The sequence below is a fragment of the Mandrillus leucophaeus genome, unplaced genomic scaffold (assembly GCF_000951045.1).
Source record: "Mandrillus leucophaeus isolate KB7577 unplaced genomic scaffold, Mleu.le_1.0 Scaffold196, whole genome shotgun sequence".
Lineage (NCBI taxonomy): Eukaryota > Metazoa > Chordata > Mammalia > Primates > Cercopithecidae > Mandrillus > Mandrillus leucophaeus.
The window spans coordinates 1,515,944-1,538,494 of record NW_012101987.1 but is presented as its reverse complement, the minus strand read 5'-3'; the positions used below and the strand labels follow the sequence as shown (position 1 = coordinate 1,538,494).

The following is a 22,551-nucleotide window of genomic DNA, read 5'->3' as shown; positions in this document are numbered from 1 at the left end:
CCGAGACGGGCGGATCACGAGGTCAGGAGATTGAGACCATCCTGGCTAACACGGTGAAACCCTGTCTCTACTAAAAAATACAAAAAACTAGCCGGGCGAGGTGGCAGGAGCCTGTAGTCCCAGCTACTCGGGAGGCTCAGGCAGGAGAATGACGTAAACCTGGGAGGTGGAGCTTGCAGTGAGCTGAGATCCGGCCACTGTACTCCAGCCTGGGCGATAGAGCGAGAATCCGTCTCAAAAATAAATAAATAAATAAATAAATAAACAAACAAACAAATGATTCTGAACAGAAATTTCTCAAAAGACATACAAGTGACCAACAAATATATGAAAACATGCTCCTCATTAGTAAATATCAGGTACATGCAAATCAAAAAACACTATGAGGTATAATCTCATCTCAGTTAGAATAGCTACTATAAAAAAGTCAAAAATAACGAATGCTGGTGAGAATGCAGAGAAAAGAAAACTCTTACACACTATTCATGGGAATGTAAACTAGTACAGTCACTACATAGAACAGTTTGAAAGTTCCTCTAAAAACTACAAAAAGAAATACCATATATCGACTAATCCCATGACTTGGTATTTATCCAAATTAAAGGAAATCAGCTTATTGAAGAGATATCTGCAACTGCATGCTTACTGCAGGATTATCCACAAGGGTCAAGATATGGAATCAACCTAGGTGTCCAACAACAGATGACTAGATAAAGAAAATGTGGTATACATACACAATGAAATACAATTCAGCCATAAATAAGAATGAAATCCTTTCATTCATGGCAACCTGGATGGAACTGGAGAACATTATATTAAGCAAAATAAGACAGGAACAGAAAGTTAAATGCCACATGTTCTTACTCATATGTGGAAGCTGAAAATTATTGATCTCATAGAAGTAAAAGAATGCTAGAGGTTACTAGTAGGATACAGAGGATATTAGAAGCTGGAAAAGGTAGGAGGGAGAGAGGAATAGAGAGAAATTTATTAAAGGAAATAAAATTACAGCTAGAGAGGTGTAATAATTTCTAGTGTCCTGTACCACTTAAAGATGACTATGCTTGTTAATGTAATACATAGTTTCAAATAACTAGGAACATATTGAACATTCCCAACACAAAGAAATGATCAATGTTTAAGATGATTGATATACTAATTACCCTGATCTGATCACCATATAGTATATGGATCAAAATATCACTACATATTCCATAAATACACATGAGCATTATTTGTCAATATAAAAATACATAAAAGAAGTCTAATATGAACCAGCAATAACTGTAACAAACAAATGGGATCTCGAGCTGCATCAACAGAAGCATAACAGTTGGCAAGAAGGAGGAAAAATCTCATTTTTCTCAGCCCTGGATCATTCCCACCTTGAAGAAGAAGAGTGTCAGTTTGGGTGTTATGGCCCAGGATGTGAAAAAGTTCTATCCAGACGGCAGTGACCAGGAGGGTGAAATGTCTGAAAAATGCTTCATATGAGACTATTTAAAGAAACTGGGGTGTTTAGGTTGGTTAAAATGTACAGGCTCTTTTATTTTTGTGTCAAATTTCCCAACAGCTGCCTTGAAAAAGAATATCAGATCACTTTCCTTTTGGACATGGAGGACCATGAATACAGATTTCAAGTTGGTATAAGAAGAAACCCTCTAATAGTCAGTAATGGTGTGGAAATGAGATGGCCTATTTCCCGAGTAGTGAGAAAGCTGTCAAAGGAGGTAATCAAGAGACACTGGAAAGATATTGGACTGCATACCCTCTGAGGCTCCTCACAACTCCAATTCTGGGAGTACTTACACTCTTTTATTCTCCCATCACTACTGAAGAATCAGAGAAGACAAACTTGATAACCCAACAGAAATCCAAAGTCATAAATCCAAAGTGGCTTATCCCAGAAAATACTGCCTGTAGTCCCCAACCGCCCAGCTTCCGCACCTCTTCCCATCTTTTCAAAATGCCCCCTGGAAAATGGGCTGTGACATGGAGGACTCACCTTTCTTCTCAAAGTCCACCTTCTCTTCCCCTGGACGTCCCAGACTATCCAGAGTGTGGGTCACTTGGCTGCCAAATTCGTCCTCGCGGGAGACATGGTTGGCCCGCCTAGGTGGCTCCTCGTCCTCCTCACAGTCATAGTCATCCAGGATGGGAGTCTCCCGGATGGGCACGCCGATGACGGAATTGTGGGTTTGCAGCCGGGAGGAACGGAAGCTCTCCCGCGCCTGGGGACCCAGCAGCACAGATGGGATGTAGTGGATCTCATGAGTGGCTTCTGTGCTTGCGCTCTTCTGGGGGATGCGGCGACGCTTCTGCCAACGTCGCTGGGCATACAGCGCCACGGTGAACACCAGCAGCAGCAGCAGCAGCGCGATGAGGCCACCCTGGAGCAGGAAGGAAGGACACACAAATGGGCCACTGTTCTTTGGATTGGAAGGCCACAGGGGATTTTCCTGTCCACTACACTCTGCCAGGATCCCTGGGTTTGGCTCATAGAGCCTCAGGAACCATCAGCTATGGTTCTTAAGCTAGAAAGACAGTTTCAAACCTGACTTTTTCACCAACAAACTGTGTGACCCTGGGCAAACTTCTTGACTTCTCTGAGCCTTGCTTTCCATAGGTATAAAGGATGAGTACGAATCCCTGCTCTTCCTTCTTCACAAGCTTGCCATAGGAAGCAAATCAAATGGATAATGGTCATGTCAGGGCAATACAGATGGCTCAGTGTCAGGAAGGGTCAGCGCTGAGGCTTCACACAGGTGAATGTCTGAATCCAGACTTCACCTCCCACCAGTTGAACAACCCAAGGACAATTGCCTACGCTCCCCAGCCTTGCTTCCTCATCTGTAGAATGAGTTAACTGAAGACTCAAGAGACAGTAGTAGACTTTGTTACGCCTTGCTGCAAATATAAGATAGCATTATTAAATCAAACATAATTTCTGCATAACCTGTATTTTCTTCATTTTTCAGAAACACTAGTCTTTAAATTTCTGAATTTCAATAAGGGAACTGGCACAAAGTAGGTCCTTAACAAATATTTGGTAAATGAGTGAATGAAAATGCACCTTTCTAGGAGTCCTTTAATCAGAATTTCAAGGTCAACTGAAAAAAAAAATATATATATATACACACATATATATATATATACACACACATTTTTTTCTTTGATACACCCAACTCCTAAATGTTTGAGTCTGCATTATCATACATTAATTTCAAATAAGTTAATGTGTTAATGCACATCTCTTACATGACTCATATGATTCATGAAATACCCTGGTCTGTAAGATCCTTCAGGGCAGAGGTATTTTCAAAACACATCTGTAATCCCCATAACAACCTGTCGTGAGCTTGAAGTGGAAGGTTTGCATTCTCCAGACCTCCCCTCAATTGTTCTGTGCCAGAAACCTCTCTTCTGATGGGTAGGCCCTCATCACTTCTCTTGCTTTTCTTCACTTTATACTCTGCTTCATGTTTGGGAGATTGGAAGACACTTTGTTGAATGCCTGCTGTGTAACCCCTGGAGTCAGGAGGAATCACCCTTGTTGTATACAGGGTAAGAGAGAGGCTTCAAAAAATCAACAGACCCAGAAACTGAGACAGTAAGTGGCCGAGTAATATGTAAGCCTTACTTTTTGTGTGTTTATTTTGTTTGTTTTTGCTTTTTAACTCTAGAGCCTATATTCTTTCAATTCCACCTATGTGGTTGATGGCTTCTCCTTGGCTATGATCTCATTGAAGGCAAGGACAAATTCTGACAACTATCTGTACAGCATCTAACAAAGATGACAGATGTTAGCTGTGAATACGTTATCTTGGGGGCAAAGGTGGCTGCTGTTAAACACACTTGTTTAGGCCAAGAAGAACACTGTTTGCTGAAATGACTCAGCCATCCTGCTGACTATATGATATTAGAAAACTGGCATGTTCTATTTGCAAGACCCTCAGCTCACTATGCTGAAATTCAGCACCTCCACAGAGGTGGGGGGACTGGGTGGATAAGAGGACTAAGAGTTGGTGACCAGGTATGCAGGTGTGGCTGATAGCTCTGGAACAGGGGCTGAAGCCCTGCCTTGAGTTCAGCAGTGAGCTACTTTGGTTTCCCCAAGAAAGTTTCTCTGGATGTCATAACATAAAAACAAATGCACAAATCAAACAAAGCTATAAGTACGTGTATTTATATGTGTATTTGTGTGTGTGTGTGTAGAATCTATTAAATATACGTGTAACCGCGTGTGTATACCAGAGGTAATTCTGTATATATCACCTTAAAAAGCAACAGTGAATCTTTTTTCCTCTATAGAACATATGATGGTGATTGCTCTGTGTCACAAAATTCTGTGTGACATGATATGATTTGTCTGGGATTTTTTTGTGTTTCAGAAATAAGAAAAGGAGAGGGAGGGCATGAGGACGAGTGAAGAGGAGAGAGGTGATAGAGAGGGAGAGTGAAGAGAGAAAATGACTGGGGCAACACTAATCCTTGATAAACACAAGGGCTGACCCTCTCCTTCACACCTTTACTGAATGTTATTTTATTTAATCTTCAAGACAAGACTATGTGATAGAAATTAGTTTCTGCTGTATAGATGAGGAAAAGGTGATTCAGAGAAGTAAGAAACTAGCTTGAAGTCACACAGTCAGGATTTAATTCCAGGTCCAGTTGGATTAAAAGGGCCAGGAAGTGGTGGAGCTGTGACTGGACCCCAGCTCTCCATTGCACAGCCCTTGGTTACTGAACAGATATTCTCATTGACTAAAGAGAGGGAAGGGGAGAAGGAGGAAAGATGGTGAGGGCGCACGAAAAGGGAAAAGGAAAGTATTATTTTCAAATTCATCTTCCAGATGTGCAATGGGCGCATCTTCCCTTCAGAGAAGCTTTTCATTCTGCCCCATTGATGCCCCTGGGGGAATCTCCTTGCCTGACCCCACCCTCTGTCTTCTCACATTTGGGTGTTTCACTCAGTAAGAGGCTAAGGCCTTGCATGGTTTCTAGGCCTTCATTCCTCATCCAACTCAGTATATCCCAATTATGGTTGTTGGACTCTGTGGTCAGATCCCAGGACCAATACTGACCTAGGAAAGATGAGGCCTAACCAACCCATCCACCTGCAATTACTAATGCCCCTTTCTTCCCTCCTTGTATCCTTTTCCTCGAGAGCCTTCCAGCAGTAAATGGCTAAGTGCTGGCATCAGACTGACATGATTTTATCCAAGTTCTACTGCTTAGACACTGTGTGACCTTGACTAGGTCACTTTATCTTTCTAGATCTTTGGCTTTCTCATGGGTTAAACAACGACAAGAGTCATAATGTCACCTCATTGGGGCATGAAGGCTAAATAAGATGCTTGTGGGGTACTTAATATAGTGTAGGGGTACATGGTATCGCAGGTTGTTAGCTATTGTTACTGTCAACAGAATTCAGCAAGTATAGATTCTGTGTTGAATGAATAAAGGAATGAATGAATGAATGATGACTTTCTGGCCCTATATACCTATTCTGCACAACTTGCCTTGGATCCCCAAATGCTTCTCAATCTGGACCAAATGCTTGATATGTGCTCTTTCATTCACCTTTACACCTGTGATCATCCTACGTTAAGTTAGAAACTGAGGCACAGAGACAAAAGGTCATTTACTCAAGATAGTTCAACTGAGATTCAAACTAGCTCCAGCACGACTTTAAAACTGTTCTTGGAGTGGAGAAGGGACAGGAGCAAAAGCCTAATTAGCCCCTGTCCAGTCTCACGTCTTCCTTATCAAGTTACCTATGCAATTTCAGGTACAGATTTCTCAACGTAGGAAACTTCCAGAAGGATGTGGCAGAGGGACCCCCTGGTTTGGGAGGTACTGAGCTTGAGCTTCCCTTTAGTTTATTGACCCATTGATTCTTTAGCCCTTGGCCTTGCCGTTTGATATAAGCCCAAGCTAGTGGCTATGGCTTTCCCATTAGGACACAGGTCCCTTGTCCTCACTCCCCAGCCTGCCCTGAACTCAGCTTCCATCACCTCTAGCTGAGTCACTGACCACCTGGTTCCCATTACAGATTTGAGTTTTATTGCAAGAACTTGGTCAAAGCAGAATCCCAGTATTCTGGGGCTCACCATGCCACTGATTACTGAAACAGACATTCTAGGCTGGGCTTCTAAAAAACTCAGGAGGCAACATCTAAGACATGGTAGCAGCTTAGGTAATGTTGCAAGCACCAGTCTGACCAGCCCTCCCTCCCTAGACCCTGAAAAAGTAGTGGAATACATAAAATTGGATACAGTCTCAAAACATGTGGGAAAAAGGTTCTAAATTCAAGTTTACTTACTGTCTGACCTTGGCCTGCTCTTATGGACCTTCAGTTTATTAATCAGTAAATTGGACTTGGCCAATACTTGTAATACTGTATCACACAGTTAGAAGCAGCTAAGACTGGGGTCAGAAACACAAGGTTGAAATCTAATGCTACACATATAAGCTGGGCTATCTTGGGCACAGAATTTAATTTTTCTGATTAACAATTTTATTATCTATAAAATTGGATCATAGACTTCTTTATCGAGGGAAATGAGATATGAGCTAATGGACATGGGATACTTTGTTTAGTGCCTGGCACATGGTAAACCTGTGATAGAAGAAAATCTTCATTCATGGTACTCCCTGGGGCTGCTGTGCAAATCAAATCTGAAAACAGCTGTGATATCCTGTAAAAACTGAAGAGTGCTGTGCACAAGCCAAGGAGCTCAAGAGAACCATCTGGCTGCCTCTGTCATACTGAGACATCTCACCCAAAGAATGCAGATGAGTGACTCAGAATCAAGAAGGAAGTGTAGACTGTGTCCACCTGCACCGGTCCAGGCTGCTGTCCTGGTCCACACCCATAGAATTACATACTCCCTTCTTTATCGGCTTCCCACACCAGAGGTAAGCAAACAGAAAAGCAGGAGAATTGATTAGTGCTCAGCACGATTAACGTGTCCAGCCTCTGAGTCCACACCAGGAGCAAACACAGGCCCAGGTAGTGAAAAAAAAATGCTACAGGGCAAGAGGGGAGCTGAGGAGGGAGAAAAGACCTAGGAGGATGGCTGTGAATTTTTAAAAAGCAAGTTAAGAAGAGGCGAAGTCTCCAAGGGCGGCAAACTGAGACCCTGCTGGCCTCAGGGACGACCTGATGCCAAGTCCGATTTGGACCGTGCTCACTGCAGGGCAGCCCTAGACAAACAAGACTGAAGAAGTCACTGCAAGTTCTAGAAATAATAACACCAGTCTATTAGTTAGGGGGTTGCTTTTGTGAGGTTGTAAGCTGGACGGATCTTGGGGTGATCTGTTTTACCATCACCTTATGGGAATTTCAAGAAGCTTTCAGGGAGGAGGTAGAGAAGAGATGTGAGAAAGAAAGTGCACCCCTATCCCTTCTGGAACCTTCCCCATTACAAGTCTCTTTAGGCAGGATCAGCCTGTTTCTCTGGTTCTATTACTGACAGTGAGTCTCAGATTCCCCAGGGGAACAAGACAAGGGTGAAGGTTGGAGGTGTCAAGGGCAGAGTGCTCTGATGGGGCAACCAGATGCCTGGGGGAATACAGGCCAGCATGAGAATCCCTGCCTCCCTCCTTGCTGTTGGCTGTGACAAGTTCGTTACATTTTACCTCCTTGGACTGCAGTAGGCTCCCTTTAAAATGAGGCTGATTGTTCACAGTGTGAAGAGTTATGTTGAGGATTAAATAAGACACTCAAAGGTCTGGATAAAGGATCTGGCACCACAAAAGTCAACAAATACTAGCATCATTCCTTCAGCTTCCCTATATGTCTATCACAAACCAAATCCTTTCACCCCAGTCTCCCTTGTTAAAATCCCTCTCCTGGCTTCTTGGGGTCCTTAAAATAATGTCCAGGTTCCCTCACCTGGTACCCAAAGCCCCTCATGACTGGGTCCCTGCTACCTTCTCGTTCCCCAACTCCCCACAAGCCACACCTGTCCTACCTGTCCTGGAGTCACCCTGGGCAGTTGGCATCATCCAAAGTGTGATGCTCCCTCTTCTGCACTCACTACCCCCTCAGCCTGAAGCACCCTCTCACTCACTCCACCTGGAATCTCAGAAGGTGGCTTCATTTGGAAATAGGATATTTGCAGAGGTAATTAGTTAAGATGAAGTCATACTGGATTAAAGTGGGTCCTACATCCAATGACTGGTGTCCTCATAAGAACAGGAGTGGACACACAGGGAAGAAGCTCACATGAAGATGAAGACAGAGATCTGAGTGATGCATCTGCAAGCCAAGGAATGCCGAAGGTCATCAGCAACCATGAGAAACTGGTAGAAAGTCATGGGACAGATTCTCCCTCAGAGTCTCCAGGAGGAGCAAACCTTGCTGACATCATGATTTTGAACTTCTGAACTCCTGAACCATGAAAGAATAAATTTCTCATGTTTTAAGCCATCCAGTGTGCAGTAATTTAATATGGAAGCCCCAAGAAACTAATGCACTGCCCTTGACTTATTGATCTCAGCCCACTCAGCTGTCTAAGCTTGGAGATCACTTCCCCAGGGAACATCTCTGTGTTTTCAGGTTGGGGTGAGGCTTTCCTGGCTTCAGTCCTCTGGCTGTCATGATCCAATCATCTGTTTGACCATTTTCCCATTCAAGGTCTTGAGTTGCTGTTTACCCCTACCATTTATCCACCCTTTGTTCCAGTGCTTAGCCCAGGGAAGGTGCTTAATAAACACATCCAGAAGCTGACAATCTTCACCAGACTTTCCAGAGCAAGGCAAACTCAAGTCCTTGTTTTAGCTCTGACCCCAGCATCAACAGAGCACCTATCAAATCTTGTATGCCCCTTTGCTGCTTTGACTTTCTCCAATGCCAGTGCCTTCAGCTGGTTTTCTTACATACACAACCTCAAAAACGGGAAAATACAGAGAGATAAAAAGTATAAAGCACTTCAAACCACCCCACCAAGAGACTAAAAAGTCAAACTCAGTACGCTGTTTGGCCTGGCCTCATTTTAATCTATTTTTCATGTTAAAATATCGAGGCATGAAAGAAGGAACTAGAGAAAGGAAAGAAAGGGATAATATGAAAAATGCTGTATTTGACAATGTGTCATTCGGAAACTGATTATTTCTGTCTCCGGCCTTTTTAATATTCCCTCACTACGGCCAAGCCGCAAGGGGATTTGGTATTCTAAGACTGGATTTATAATACTCTGTTCTGCAGTGATAAGAACACGGGCCCTTAATCCTCAGAGCTGTGAACATGCATATTCTCTCAAGTAATGTCCTTCTCTTCTCCCCACTTGTTTCTGGTCCCTGGCAGCAACGACGCCATGATGGCTGAGAACTGGTGAGCCACTGGGCCTTCTCTTGGCCACTTGCCTAATGACAGAGCTAGTGGGGAAGGGGGCCCGGGATCCAAGTGATCTGAGACGTCTCCTTTCAGGCCCCAGTCTATGTTTAAGCTGGAATAATTATTAGAAAATAGTCTAAGTCTTTAGTGTTAGAAAAAAAAAAAAAGGAACAAGAAAGAAACTGAGACTCAAAGGATGGAAGTGACTGGACCAACATCACAAAACATCCTAAAATAGTTTTGGAGACAGAATATGCAGCCAACACCCTCCAAAGCTGCTAAGGAAACATGTGAATTGTGATAATTTGATATACAAAATAGCTTCTATAACTTTCCATTTCTCTCTACTCTATGGCTGTCCTATGCCCTAGTTTTCATGGATTTCATCATGATAATTTTAATACATGCTGAATGATCTTCCATGCTTTATTCCCCCTTTCCCACTATTCTCAATCCATCTTACTTACCATAACTAAGGCACACATGGAAACTGATCCCCTCCCTATTGACTAAGCTAAGAGTCCTGTAGTTTGACAGTTCAAGTCCTCGTCATCTATCTTTGTGGATAACCTTGTCTCGAACATATGCTTTTGAAATACCCTTCAAATGTGTGCTTTGGCCATCCACGCAACCACCCCTACTAAGCTCTTGCTACAGAGCAGGCATGGTGCTAAGTATCCAACCACAATGAAACTCTCTGCTCCCAGGAAGCTGGGGCCTGAAAGGAGACTTTTCAGAGTACTTGGAACCCAAGCCTCCTTTCCCACTAGCTCTGTCATTAGGCGAGTGGAGAAGAGAAGGCCCAGTGGATCACCAGTTCTCACCATCATGGCATTGTGGCTGCCAGGGACCAAACTCTCGGTCCTGAGGTGTTTTTGTAGAAGCCATTTACTTTACCTGGAATGATGCCCTCATTCTTATTCCTCACCCTTACATCTACACATTCAAATACCACCCATACTTCACTGTTAACTTCAATGCATCTCCTTTATGAACTCGTAGGCACTTCCCCTCCCCATGTGCAGCCAGAAGGAATTTCATTATCCTCTGCACTCCCACAGTGCTTCGCCTTAACCCTCACTTAAGGATCTTCAGCATTTCCTACCTTGTATTAGAGTTGTTGATGTCTTTACTTAGCTGCCCTACAGGTTAGATTATTATGCCCAGCATACAGATGTAAAAAAAAAAAAAAAAAAAAAAAAAAGACAAAAAATGGAGACTCAGAAGAGAAACTGCTTAAAACCATATAACCAGGTAGAAAATATATATGATAAGATTTTCCACTGGGGGAAATTCCCAATAAACTGTGGGTTCACTATCTCAGAAACTGGGACTGTCTCAAGCGAGACATTTGGTAATAGAAACATTTTTGGTTGTCACAACTTAGGGGAGAGAGTACTAGCATCTAGTGGGAAGAAGCTGGGGAATCTGTAGACACCCTATATGCACAGGACATCCACGTACAACAAAGAATTAACTGGCCCCAAATGTCAATAGTGGAGAGGTTGAGAATCCCTAGTCTAAGAGAGAGATGATGAGACCAGAAGTAAGTTAAAGTGGCAGGTCAGTTACCAGGATAGGAAGACTTGTGTCTACTGGTAAGGAAGGGGGTGTCAACAATGACACTGAGGTCTAGATTCTGTCACTGGATTAGGGAGGAAGCTACCTATCTACATCTTATTTTTTCTTGGGGAATCTTCCAGAAAGTTATATAAGATACCAGCATGTAATCAAATGAAGAGATACATTGACATGTGTGAACAATAAAAGAAAAAGGCACAACAAATAAGAATTTGCGTGTATACGTGTGTGTGTATATGTATGTATTCACATTTGTAAAAATATACTCATACCTATGTTAATATTTCTATAGTTAGCTATATTTGTCTATATTTCTTTTTTGCCTCTAGACAGATATAGGGTGACCTACTTAAGAAGTCCCATTATAGAAAATGAAACGTATTTCTCTTTTAAATAAATCATCTACTTACCATGTGTCTATTAGAGATACTATTTTACTTCCAAAGATAATGCCAAAGGAATAAAGTAAAAACACATTGGTTCTTTGGAATGCATTCACCCACTACCCCCAGCTCAAACTTCCTTAATCATCTTTAGATCAGATTAGAACAGGGTCAAAATCCTGGGATAGCATACTGAATTCTATAAAAATTTATCAAGGAGAAGGCTAAAGAATGCTTGGAGACACCAGCCTTTTCCCATAAGTTAGACAGACATAGGTTTTTCTATTGACCTTTTTATTAGTACGGTCATGACTCAAACCTATGTCTGTTTGACTTATGTGTCTTTGGATAAGTCACTTGGGTTTTCTTATCTGTGAATTGGGTTACTAATACCTAAGTGGGAGAATCTGTGGAGGATTAACTGAGATTGCAGGGTATAACACAGTTAGCTAATAGCTTGCAAGTAGTAGATCTTTATTATTCACGTAAGATCTTGTCTCCTAAAAAACATTTTGATACAAAGTAGTATTGAAACCACTACCTCCCCTTCACTATACAATCAGACATTCTCTATACAGTTTCCCAACTGCATTCTTCCCACAGACTCCAAACTGTGATCGTGATCCCTTCCCCTCTTTGGGGTGAGTAGGTGGGAGTGGATGGTTTCTAACAGCCATCCCAGCTCTAATACTCTAGAAAATTAGAAAAGCAAAGACAAACTGGAAAGCGTTTTGGAAGAGATGAAATACATATATTCTTATGACATCCTGCCTGGTATTACAGGTGTAAATGCATATATTAAACCAGTTAACCATCCTGTATCCTTCACAGCATTTCACGCTTCTGTGCTTTTGCTCATGCTCCCTCTGTCTGAAATGCCCTTCCCTCACTTCTTTGTCTAGTCTTTTAAGCCTCAGCTTGTAGGTCATGAGTTTTCTGAAACGTGCTTTTTCTGACTGGGTTAAGTACCACCTGTTAGGTCTTGCAGTGACTCATGCTTTCATATGCCAGAGCATGCAGCAGATTGCATCATAGTTTGACTCCCTCCCATCACCCTAGTGCCCATTGAGGGTGTTCTTAATCATTTCTGTTTTCCCAGGATGCAGCTCAGTGTCTGATACTGAGTAGCCCTTGTTACGTATTTATTGTATTTCTACACTGAGAGGCAATGAAAGGAAGGGCAGGGTTTTACTTATTTTTGGTTGAATTTGAATGGTACACAGCACATAGTAGTAGATCTTCAATTACTCGTTGAAAGAAAGAATGAAAAAATCCATCATAAATGCCTCTTTAAGGGCAGTTGACCAAAATACACCCACGTCTGTCTGGCAGTCCTCCATCTGTCTGTAAGAGAGGACTGAAGGTAATTCACATGAACCATTTAACACAAGTCAGCATTCCACTACATGTCCTCAGGTGGCCTCTGAAGTTCTCTCCCAAATCCCACTCTGAAGGATGGGTGAATGGAGAAGGTGGGGGAAAACATCTTTAGGAGGATTGAGTTTCTTCCCATTCTTTGAGTCATGAAAACATACAGATGAACCCAAGTGGCCAGAGAGGAGCTTTGCCCTCATTCATTGATTTACTTATTCCCCAGGGTAAGGTCATACCTGGAAGCAGGCAGACCTAAGTTCCCAGTTTTACTCTGTCACCCACCAGTAATGGGAACTTGGGACATTCTCTCTGCGATGCTCAGTCTTCACAGCTGTAATACAGGAATAATACCATTCACCAAAAAGGCTGTTGTGAAGACTGGACAAGGTGATATATGTAAAATATGCCACACAGCCCTTGACCGGCATAAAACATTCAATAAGTGGTAGTCATTGGCTTAACTCTTACTACTATTACTGTAATTTTCTGACCCTGTACCAAACCTTCTGCTTCGATTTAGAAATACACAGGTATGCCCTTGAATAACTCACAGCTGGTTTGTGGAAACACGTGAGTAAGTAGGTAGTTATCACAATGCATAGTTTAGCAAGCTCCATGTAAGAGGGAAACATGGTAAGGGGCAAAGAGTTTCTCAAAGCTTCCAAGTGTAAAACATAGAGAAAGTGAGGATAAAAAAGATTTTTCTTGCAATTTCAATTATAGTCGAGTTCAAAGGTGTGAAGAACATGCCCATCCAATCAAGTACACTCATGTCCAAAATGTGACAGAAGACTGGATAATCAGCTAAACTGTGTAGTGGTTAATGGTACAGGCTCTGGAGTTGATGGCCTTGGGTTTGAGTACCTGTGCTGTCATTTACCAGCTATGGAACCTTGGATAGGCTACTAAATTTCTCATATCCTCATCTTTCTCATCTTAATGAGACTAACATTTCATCACTGAAATAGACTATTGTGAAAATTAAACAAGTGAATGCAAAAAGCAATCCAACATAGTGTCTAGAATACAGTCAGTGCTCAACAAAAGACGGTTTAAAAAATTCTGGCAGAGGAAAAACATATTGAGAAAGAAATCAGGAAACTTAAGTCCCAGTCTTTACCTTGTCCCCTTATAAAGTAAAAGAAGTTTGCAGAAAGCTCACAGGTCTTCATAAAGTGGGTTGTTTTGTTTGTTTGTCTGTTTTTTAACAGGGTGGCCATAGCAAGCAAATGAACTAGGCATATCTAACCTCATTAACAGATGACAAAAGTGAACCTTTCAAGAGGGTTTTTGCTCTCCAAGGTTGAAAAGTCAGAAGTCAGTAACAAGACACACATTTGGCTCCAGAATCCTAAGTTTGTCTGGTGCATGCTGCTGCAATAATCTTGAAATGTTCAGTGTGTCTGGAGAGTCGGCAGAATGAAAAGCCTGCATCCTTTGCTCAGTACATCATTCCCCGGGAATGTGTTGCAAATTCACAGGGCTGACGTGAGATCCCTAATATTGTGCCAACCTTAAAATACTGTGCCAACAACAAAGCCTTCTGAGGTTGGAAGCAAGGAAAAGAGAGGAGGGTGGAGGTCACTGAGAGCATGGCTAATACTAATACATGAAAAATAAGTTTCATGTGGGGAGGGAGTTTCTGAAGGGAGCTGGCGGCAGAGTGGGGCTGATGCTGGCTTCTTTATAAATCATGGGTGGGGTTATGGGAGTTGGTGTGGGTGAGGGTCATGGTCAGGGATTGCTGGTCTATCACCAAGACATAGTTCTGTGGGTGAAGGCTTCCCTTTGCACCTGCTCTACTATAGTACCCTTCACCTTTGTCTCCATCACCAGATCTCTATTTCCTTTCCTTGTTTTAACTTTACGTCAATTACCTCTCCCTTTTATTATATTACACACTAATTTGTTAACTTTGTTCATGGCCTTAATAGAATGGAACTTCCATAATGTAGGGTCTTTTGTTTTCTTCATCACTGTCTTCAGCACCAAGAACAGCACTTAGGGTTTTGTCAATGCTTAGTAATTATATTTGGAGTGTATGAATAGATTAACGGATGTAGGGATGGGTGGATAGACGGACGGATGACTGGATGGATGAATACATGAGTAAATAGATAGATGTCTCTTAGAATGGTTTAGTAGCTCCTCAAGGAGAAGAACCAGATATGAGTTATTTACCAATTCTATCCTCAGCCTATACCCCAGGACTGAAGGTTGGAAGATATATAGTGAATAAAGAAAACATTGCTGTTAGTCCCCTTTTGATGCCCAGGTAAGGGGTACTGGGTATAGGGATAATGAAGACACAAATGTGATAACTAGCTGTTTACTCCTCTCTCTCTACTGTTGGACCAAAGAGGAAGAGGTGGTCTGAATTCCAAGCTTGTTTAATCATTTATTTATTTATTTATAAATACGTAGGAGATACTGAGCCAGAAAGTAAAAGGGTGAAAGGGATGTCAGATGTAACTGCTCAAGCACAATCACCTTACACAAAAAGCAAACTGATAGCTGTATCTATTTGTTATTACTATTACTATATATAGATGGAAATCATAGGACTTTAGTGAAAGAGGGTATCAATAATGTGGCTCAAAAAACAATGGTTTTGGGTTCAAATTCTGGCTTGCTGATTAGTTGTACATCTCTTGGCTAGTCATGTTACCTTTTTCAGCCTCAGTTTCCTCAGCTTTAAAATGATCAATAATAACAGGTGCCTTTTCCTCTTTATGTAAGGACTTCATTGATAATCATGTTTTTAAAGGAACTATATATGTCCTCAAGTAATTTACACCCATCAGAACTTTGTAAATAGGTGTTGTTAAAGAGAGGGACTCCAAAAACCACAGGTAACTCAAGCAGAGTAACTTAAGTCACAAAAGAAACAAAGCTGCAAATCTATCAGCTTTCCAGTATTTCTGATACTCTGTCATCTATCCATCAACCTTTTTCAAAACCTATTACAAATCACACAATAGGAGCCTCTTAGAGGCACTGTTTTGCTGCCATTTTCCAGCATTGATGCTGCAGCTGCCAATTGTCTTGAAGGCATGTTGTGATGGTCTCAGGATCTCCCCTACTGGGCCTGATCAAGAAGACCCCTGGAAAGTTAGTTACTAGGGGCACAGAGTCAAGCATAAGATGTCCATCAATGAGAAGGGAAAAGAGAGAGGATTCAATGGGAGGTGGTTTGTGGAATGACAGGAGTAGGAAATAAAAGCTGGCCAGTATCCTTGATGTACCCACCGGGGCTGAGCTGGTATGATTCATTCTTTCCTCTTTACCTTGCTGTCCTTTGTCTCCTGAGTATTTAAAAACATGGAGTTCAGGCCAGGTGTGGTGGTTCACGCCTGGAATCCCAGCACTTTAGGAGGCCGAGGCAGGTGGATCACCTGAGGTCAGGAGTTCGAGACCAGCCTGGCCAACCCCAACGCTACTGAAAATACAAAAATTAGCTGGTCATGGTGGCATGTGCCTGTAATCCCAGCTACTAGGGGGGTTGAAGCAGGAGGATCGCTTGAACCTGGGAGGTAGAGGTTAAAGTGAGCCAAGATGGTGCCACTGTACTCCAGCCTGAGCAACAGAGTGAGACTCCATCTCAAAAAACAAAATAAAAAACAGAACAAAACAAAAAACAAACCATGAAGTTCAATATATCCTGAGTAATCCAGGTAGTAGAGACAGTTGCCCAGCTACCTGCCACCTTACCCTTAACAACTCCTCTCATCCCTGAGATAATTTCCACCCCTGCTGGCAGGACAGGCAACCCAGGGCCCAGGCTGCAGGGGAATCTGGTAGACCATGTTTTCTTTCCTGGTTCAGAGAATATCTCAGTTGTAACACTGATAATGCTCCCTGCCTCCAAGCCCTACCAGTCGTGCTGAACCTCAAGATCTGTTCCCTGAGACATTGCTGTCACACACAGGACTGCCCCAAGGTGGATCTCCAAGTCCTGCTCCCCACATTACCTCGGGTTGTACATCTATTGCCTTCCAAAACCCACCCTCATATCTAGCTCCAGCTGGGCTACCCAAGACTGGACAGTGTCCTTAACTCAATCCCAGGGTAAAATACAGGAACTCAAAGCTCCAGCACATTGTAGCCTTAAGTGGTCAGCGAAAGCGTCCCCAAACTGCCGCCCAACAGGACAGCATTTGAAGCACTCATTGAGCCTGAGATTGGAAAGAGAGGTCTGGTAGAGCCTGGGAACTGTCCAAACTTCAGATTAATTAGATGAAGATGAACTTAATTCCACAGCTAAAAAATAAATGTTCATGTCTCACAGCCATCTCCAACCCATATAGGTGAGGGTCTGGTCTCACTCAAGAACACTTAGCCTGGGTTCCTGGCCCATTCAGAGTCCTGTGTGTTTTGAACCAACCAGCACTGCCTGAGGAAATGGACTGAGGTGGAACAGGGACTGGTGGTACTGGGACCACTTCAGAGAAAGTCTTTATTTCTGGCCAGGTGTGGTGGCCCAGGCCTGTAATCCCAGCATGTCGCGAGGTTGAAATGGGAGAATTTCATGAGGCCAGGAGATTGAGACTGAAATTCATGAGAATTTCATGAGAGCAGGGGATTGAGAAACATAGTGAAACCCCATCTCTATAAAAAATAAAAAAAAAAAGGCATGGTGGCGCACATCTAGTCCCGGCTACTCAGGAGGCTGAGGCAGGAGGATTGCTTGAGCCCAGGAGTTTAAGGTAAGACCCTATCTTTAAAAAAAAAAAAAAATGTCCTATTTATCCTGAGCCTCTATCTTTAAAAAAAAAAAAAAAAAGTCCTTTTTATCTATCCTGAGCCTCCATAAAAAAAAAAAAAGTGAATTTCTTCAGACTGTAGGGGGAAAAAAAAAAAAAATCATCCAAACTGAGTAGTTTAAAGCATTAGATATTTATATCTTAGTTCAGGAGGCCAGAAGTCTGAAATGAAGGTACCTGCAGGGCCAAGCTCCCTCCAAAGCCTCTACAGGAGATTCCTCCTTTGCATCTTCTCACTTTTGGTGGCTCCTGGAATTAACTTGTGGCAGCATCATTCCAATCTGTCCCCATCTTCAAATCACCTTCTCCCCTGTGTCTCTCTCTGTCTCCTCTTCTTCTTACAAGGATACCACTCATTGGATTTAGGGCCCACCCAAAGTCAGGGATGATTTCATCCTAAGATCCTTAACTAATTACATCTATAAATACCTTATTTCCAAAGGAGGTTATATTCTGGGGTTCTGGGTAGACATGAATTATGTCAGGACACTATTAAACCCCCTACACTGAGGAAGGCTATCTAGGTCCATTATTTAGTTCCAAGAGTCACTGAAGTAACCCATAGTAGGTGAACCAAAGAGATTGAGCCAGGAAAGAAAAGGTCTAAGAGAGAATGAAAATAAGACCTCTTTTCTCCTTCCTCAGTGGCTATTCTGAGGCCGAGGGAGTGGACATTGTACGTATCATGGAAAGGTAGCATCATCAGCAATGACGAAAGATTCCACAGAGAAGGCTGTGGACTGAAAACAATACAAAATACGCAACAAATCCTTTCTGACACAGTAAACTCCACTCACCTTTTAAGACAAGAGCTTGTGTATCTTCTTCTTCACCCTCCCAGATAGAGTTGATCATCCCCACACTTGCCTGGTCATAAAAATCACCTGGGGATGCTCATTAAAAATACCTATTTCTGGCCTTTAAATAAGCCTGCAGGAGACCTTATCATCAGGTAGGGTTGGTCTGGGAGCAGAAGAGTATTTAAATCCCATCTACAGCACTCTCTGAGTTTCTGATCACAGCAGGTCAATTGATTCAGTATATCTCATCCTCCTTGTCTATGAAGTCTTGTTAGCAGTAGTATCTACTTTAGGATTACAAGCATCACTCTGTTGAGTGATGAACACAATACAAATTCTTAGTAATCGAGAGATAGGACTGTTGCCAAGATCACAGCTGTCTACAATGGTCCTAGGCCACTCTTTGGCATACATTTGCCTACATACCTGCCATCCCTGACTAGTCCTTCTTATTTGTGTATGCCAATGTAGCTTCTTGGTTTTAAAGCTCAGATTCTCAATCCATGAAATGTGAGTTCAAATCTTATTGCTACTCTACTGCTTTTGTGGCCTCTTACATGTTACTTTATTCTGTATCTAGAAAATGGAGATGATAAGCAAATCTATCTGATGTAATTGTAAAAATAAAACAAAATGATCAATATATTGATTTGAATTGATTTAAAATCCAAAATAGAAGGGGAATTTGTGGAATTTGGGCAGGACAAAGGGGGAAGGAGCTTGTTGTCACTGGTGAAGTCCAAGTAGCCAACAGTTTAAGGAGAGTTTGGAAAAGGAAGAGTAGAGCCAGAGAGAATGGGAAGGGGGTGAGGAGTAAAAGGAGCATGGAAAGGACAGGAGAGTGTAAGGTGAGAGAGGATAGAAGGGAGTGCAGGAGAGTAGAAAGAAGCTTCTTCTCCAAGAATCCCAGTGGTGGTCAAATCCCATTTCTCGGCCCATTACAAACATAAGAATCTCGTCACAAGCTTCTTCCTCGTTCTCTGTTCCGACCCAGAAGCTGCTGACTCGGGCTGTCAGAGGGCCACGAAGTGAGCACCCCTTCCCTTTATCATCATTGCTTTTCAGGGCCCTGCACTCGGGGAAGCAGCACAGAAGGGGGTTAGAAGATGTGTGGAGACAGACAGAGCTGGAGTAACTGTCTTCACCCTGCCACTTCCATGGGGCTGTATCACAAAGTTACAAAAGCCACCCAGGGTAAATGCTGCTACAAAAGTAACAGCAAAAGGTAGGTGTCAATTACAAAAGCTTCTAGGCGCCTCATTTTACTTATCTGTTTAATGCGCATCATGAGGGTCCTAGTGTATTGTCTTGTTTTGAGGATTAAATGAAGGTGTCCACGTAAACACTCTGAATAGTATTATGAAATGTTTCTTCTTTATACCCCAAGTTTTGATCAAGATAAATTTCCCCCAAAATCTCTCTTTTGCCCAACATCCTTTACTCCTCCCCACTAAGGTAGAGTGGATCTGGAATGAGGCCGTGAGCTTATATAACTCTTTCCCTTCATTGCCTCTTTTGCTGTAGGAACCAGCTGCCCTCCAAAAGCAGCCTTCTGCTCTGCCCTGCCACCCCTTCTGTTTTGTGGTAACAGATTCCCATGTGAGAGGGTGCCAGGCACTCAGCACTTACCCTGGGTGGGAAAATACCCATTTTTGCCAAGTCCTCCAAGCTAACCTTTTACAGTAATAAAGGCAAAACATTAATCTCCATCTGCTTTACTCCTTTTACCAATCTTTCAAACTGTTCTCAATTTAAATGGAGAAAATATGGGGCTTCCACAAATCCCATGCCGATTACCTGGGTCCAAAGAATGTTCTCAGTAAATTGATGTTATTATTATATTCACCAGAAACTCTATTGTCTCTTCTCCCTTTCTTGGGAGCATTTTTTTTTTCTTTCTTGCCATTCTCTCTCTAAAAGCTTTTGCATTTTTCCCCTTTTATCCATACAGTTCTGAAATTTCACTGCAGTGTAACTAGGTGCAGATTTTTCTTTTTCTTTTTGTTCCTCATTCATCATGTTTGGTAATCAGAGGACACTTTCAATCTGTTTTTCCTTCCTTCGGATCAGGAATGGGTTCTGGCATTATCTACTTGCTTCTCTGGGTCTGCCTGGATTCTGGAGCTCCTCCCTTTGCTGTTAACAAGCAAGTCTTCTAGGAGGTGAGCCGGAGCTTGCGTTCTTTCAGTTTCAGTCTCACAAGCCTCCCTGCATCCAGGGCTCTGTGTCCTTCTGAGGAGCAGAGAGCAGGCTGAGATTAAAACTCCTGAAGAAATCAGGGAGGGGCTGCAACTGGGAGGAGGCCCTGCTTCCAATTCCCCCAAGCATGTGTTCCTCATTCCAAAGCAGGAAATCACACAGAATTGCTGGACCTAAACCAGTACCAGGTTCAGTGGAAGCCAGGAACTGGCAACTTAATCCTGTTAATGAGATTTTGGGCAAGTCACTCAACATCCCTTTAGCCTGATTTTCCTCATCAGTCAAGTGGTAACAATCATTTACCTTCCTTGACTCCCAGGGTGGTTGGGAGAATCTATGAAATGATGCACATGAAAAAGCTTTGCAAATTACTAAGGGCTATCTACGTATGAGTGTATGTGTGTGTGCATCCAAACATACACAACCCAAACATACTTGAAAATGAACATCAAATTGCAGAGAAAGATTGAAGTCTGCTAAGCAAATTTCTGCTCATCATTTATGATCCAGTTGAAAGGTCCATGTTTCTATTTATTTGACTCAGTGCCTAAAATAATTAGCTTGAATTTTTTTTTTAAAGAATACAGTCAAACAAAGGAATTGCACTTAGGGTAGAATGGTGATCACTGAACAGTGAGCACCAAGACCGACCAAGGAAGACAGCAGTTTTGTTTTCTATCCCATCTTCACTGTGGATTATCAAGGCTCATTGAGTGTAACGGTGGTCATAATAACCTAACTCCCTAAATTTCTGAGTCTGTTTCTGTGTCTCTGGTCTCTCATAAAAAATATATAGGTTAATTCATGCAAATAAAGTGCACATTTGATAGGACCCTACTATTATAAAATGTTTCATATATCTGTCTTATGAACTGGAGTTTCTCAGAGATTCTATTTAGACCAATGACTCCCTGCTAAAATTGTCGATGGACCATATCAGCAACTGGAGGGTGACTTTGGAGTGTGTTGTATCCAAAAGCTGAGCAGCAGAAAGGGGGAGTTAGACAAGATGGTACGGACTATGTAAATGGGCAGAGGGCAAGAGGGCAGAGTCAGCCCCTCTCCTCCCACAGACCAGCAAAGGCAGCAGTGGTACTCAGTTGCCTGCCACCAGCCTGAAAAGGGAGGGCAGGGACAGACTGTGTTTGGGTTGCAGGGTAAGAGTAATAACTCAGCAGAGACAATACAGACGTGCTTGGCATTCAGACCACCTTACCATGATCTCCCCTCCCATTTCTCCTCCACGCCTCTCCAGTGCCAGCGAATCCCTCCTGAACCGGCCATGTGTCTCCTACCGTGCTGAACAGATGTTCAACAGCAGCTAGACGGAAAGCCAGTGGAGGCAAACACACTCATCTTTCTAAACGAAAATCCCACTTTCCAAATGTCAGAACGGACGGGAACTCAGAGATCTTGAGGTTAGCTGACATTGTTAGGATTATCACTGCTTTTGTACACTCTCTTTTGAAAAACTTTAATTGGAAATCCATTTCTGAATAAAGCCATAAAAGAGGCACTGCTCCAGTCTAAATGGAGGTTGGGGGTCTGAAATCTCTAGAGCTCCATGGAGCAGAGCTAGAAAAAAGGACTCTCTCATTCTGCACAAGCGAATGTCAAGGCTAAAAGAGGACGAGAGACTTTTCTAGGTCAGACACGATTAGTGGCAGAGCCAGGACTAGAACCTGGCCCCTTGGTGGCCATTTCAAGGTTTGTTTCCATTGTCAGACTCAAGACAGAAAGCTGTTTAAAGATGATCCATATATCAGCGATTTCAAGGCTTTTAGGTAAGCAATCGCTGTCTGCTGTTTTAGTGTATTTAAGGAAGGATAAGGCTGGGTGTGGTGGCTCACACCTGTAATCCTAGCACTTTGGGAGGCCGAGGAGGGTAGATCACCTGAGGTCAGGAGTTTGCAGCCTGGCCAACATGTTGAAACCCTGACTCTACCAGAAATACAAAAATTAGCTGGGCATGGTGACAGGCACCTGTAATCTCAGCTACTCAGAAGGCTGAAGCAGGAGAGTTGCTGGAACCCGGGAGGCAGAGATTGCAGTGAGCTGAGATCACACCATTGCATTCTAGCCCGGGCCAACAACAGCAAGACTCTATC

General features: G+C 42.7%; 1 protein-coding gene across 1 annotated transcript in view; it reads right to left on the bottom strand.

Annotated features, from left to right (window-relative positions):
* The window catches only part of LOC105538642 (astrotactin-2), an 844,928-nt gene that overhangs the window by 632,254 nt on the left and 190,123 nt on the right, over nt 1–22,551 (bottom strand). The window contains exon 3 of the mRNA XM_011978544.1: nt 2,006–2,390. Coding sequence (XP_011833934.1) covers nt 2,006–2,390 — 385 coding nt within the window. The remainder of the gene's footprint in view (nt 1–2,005; nt 2,391–22,551) is intronic.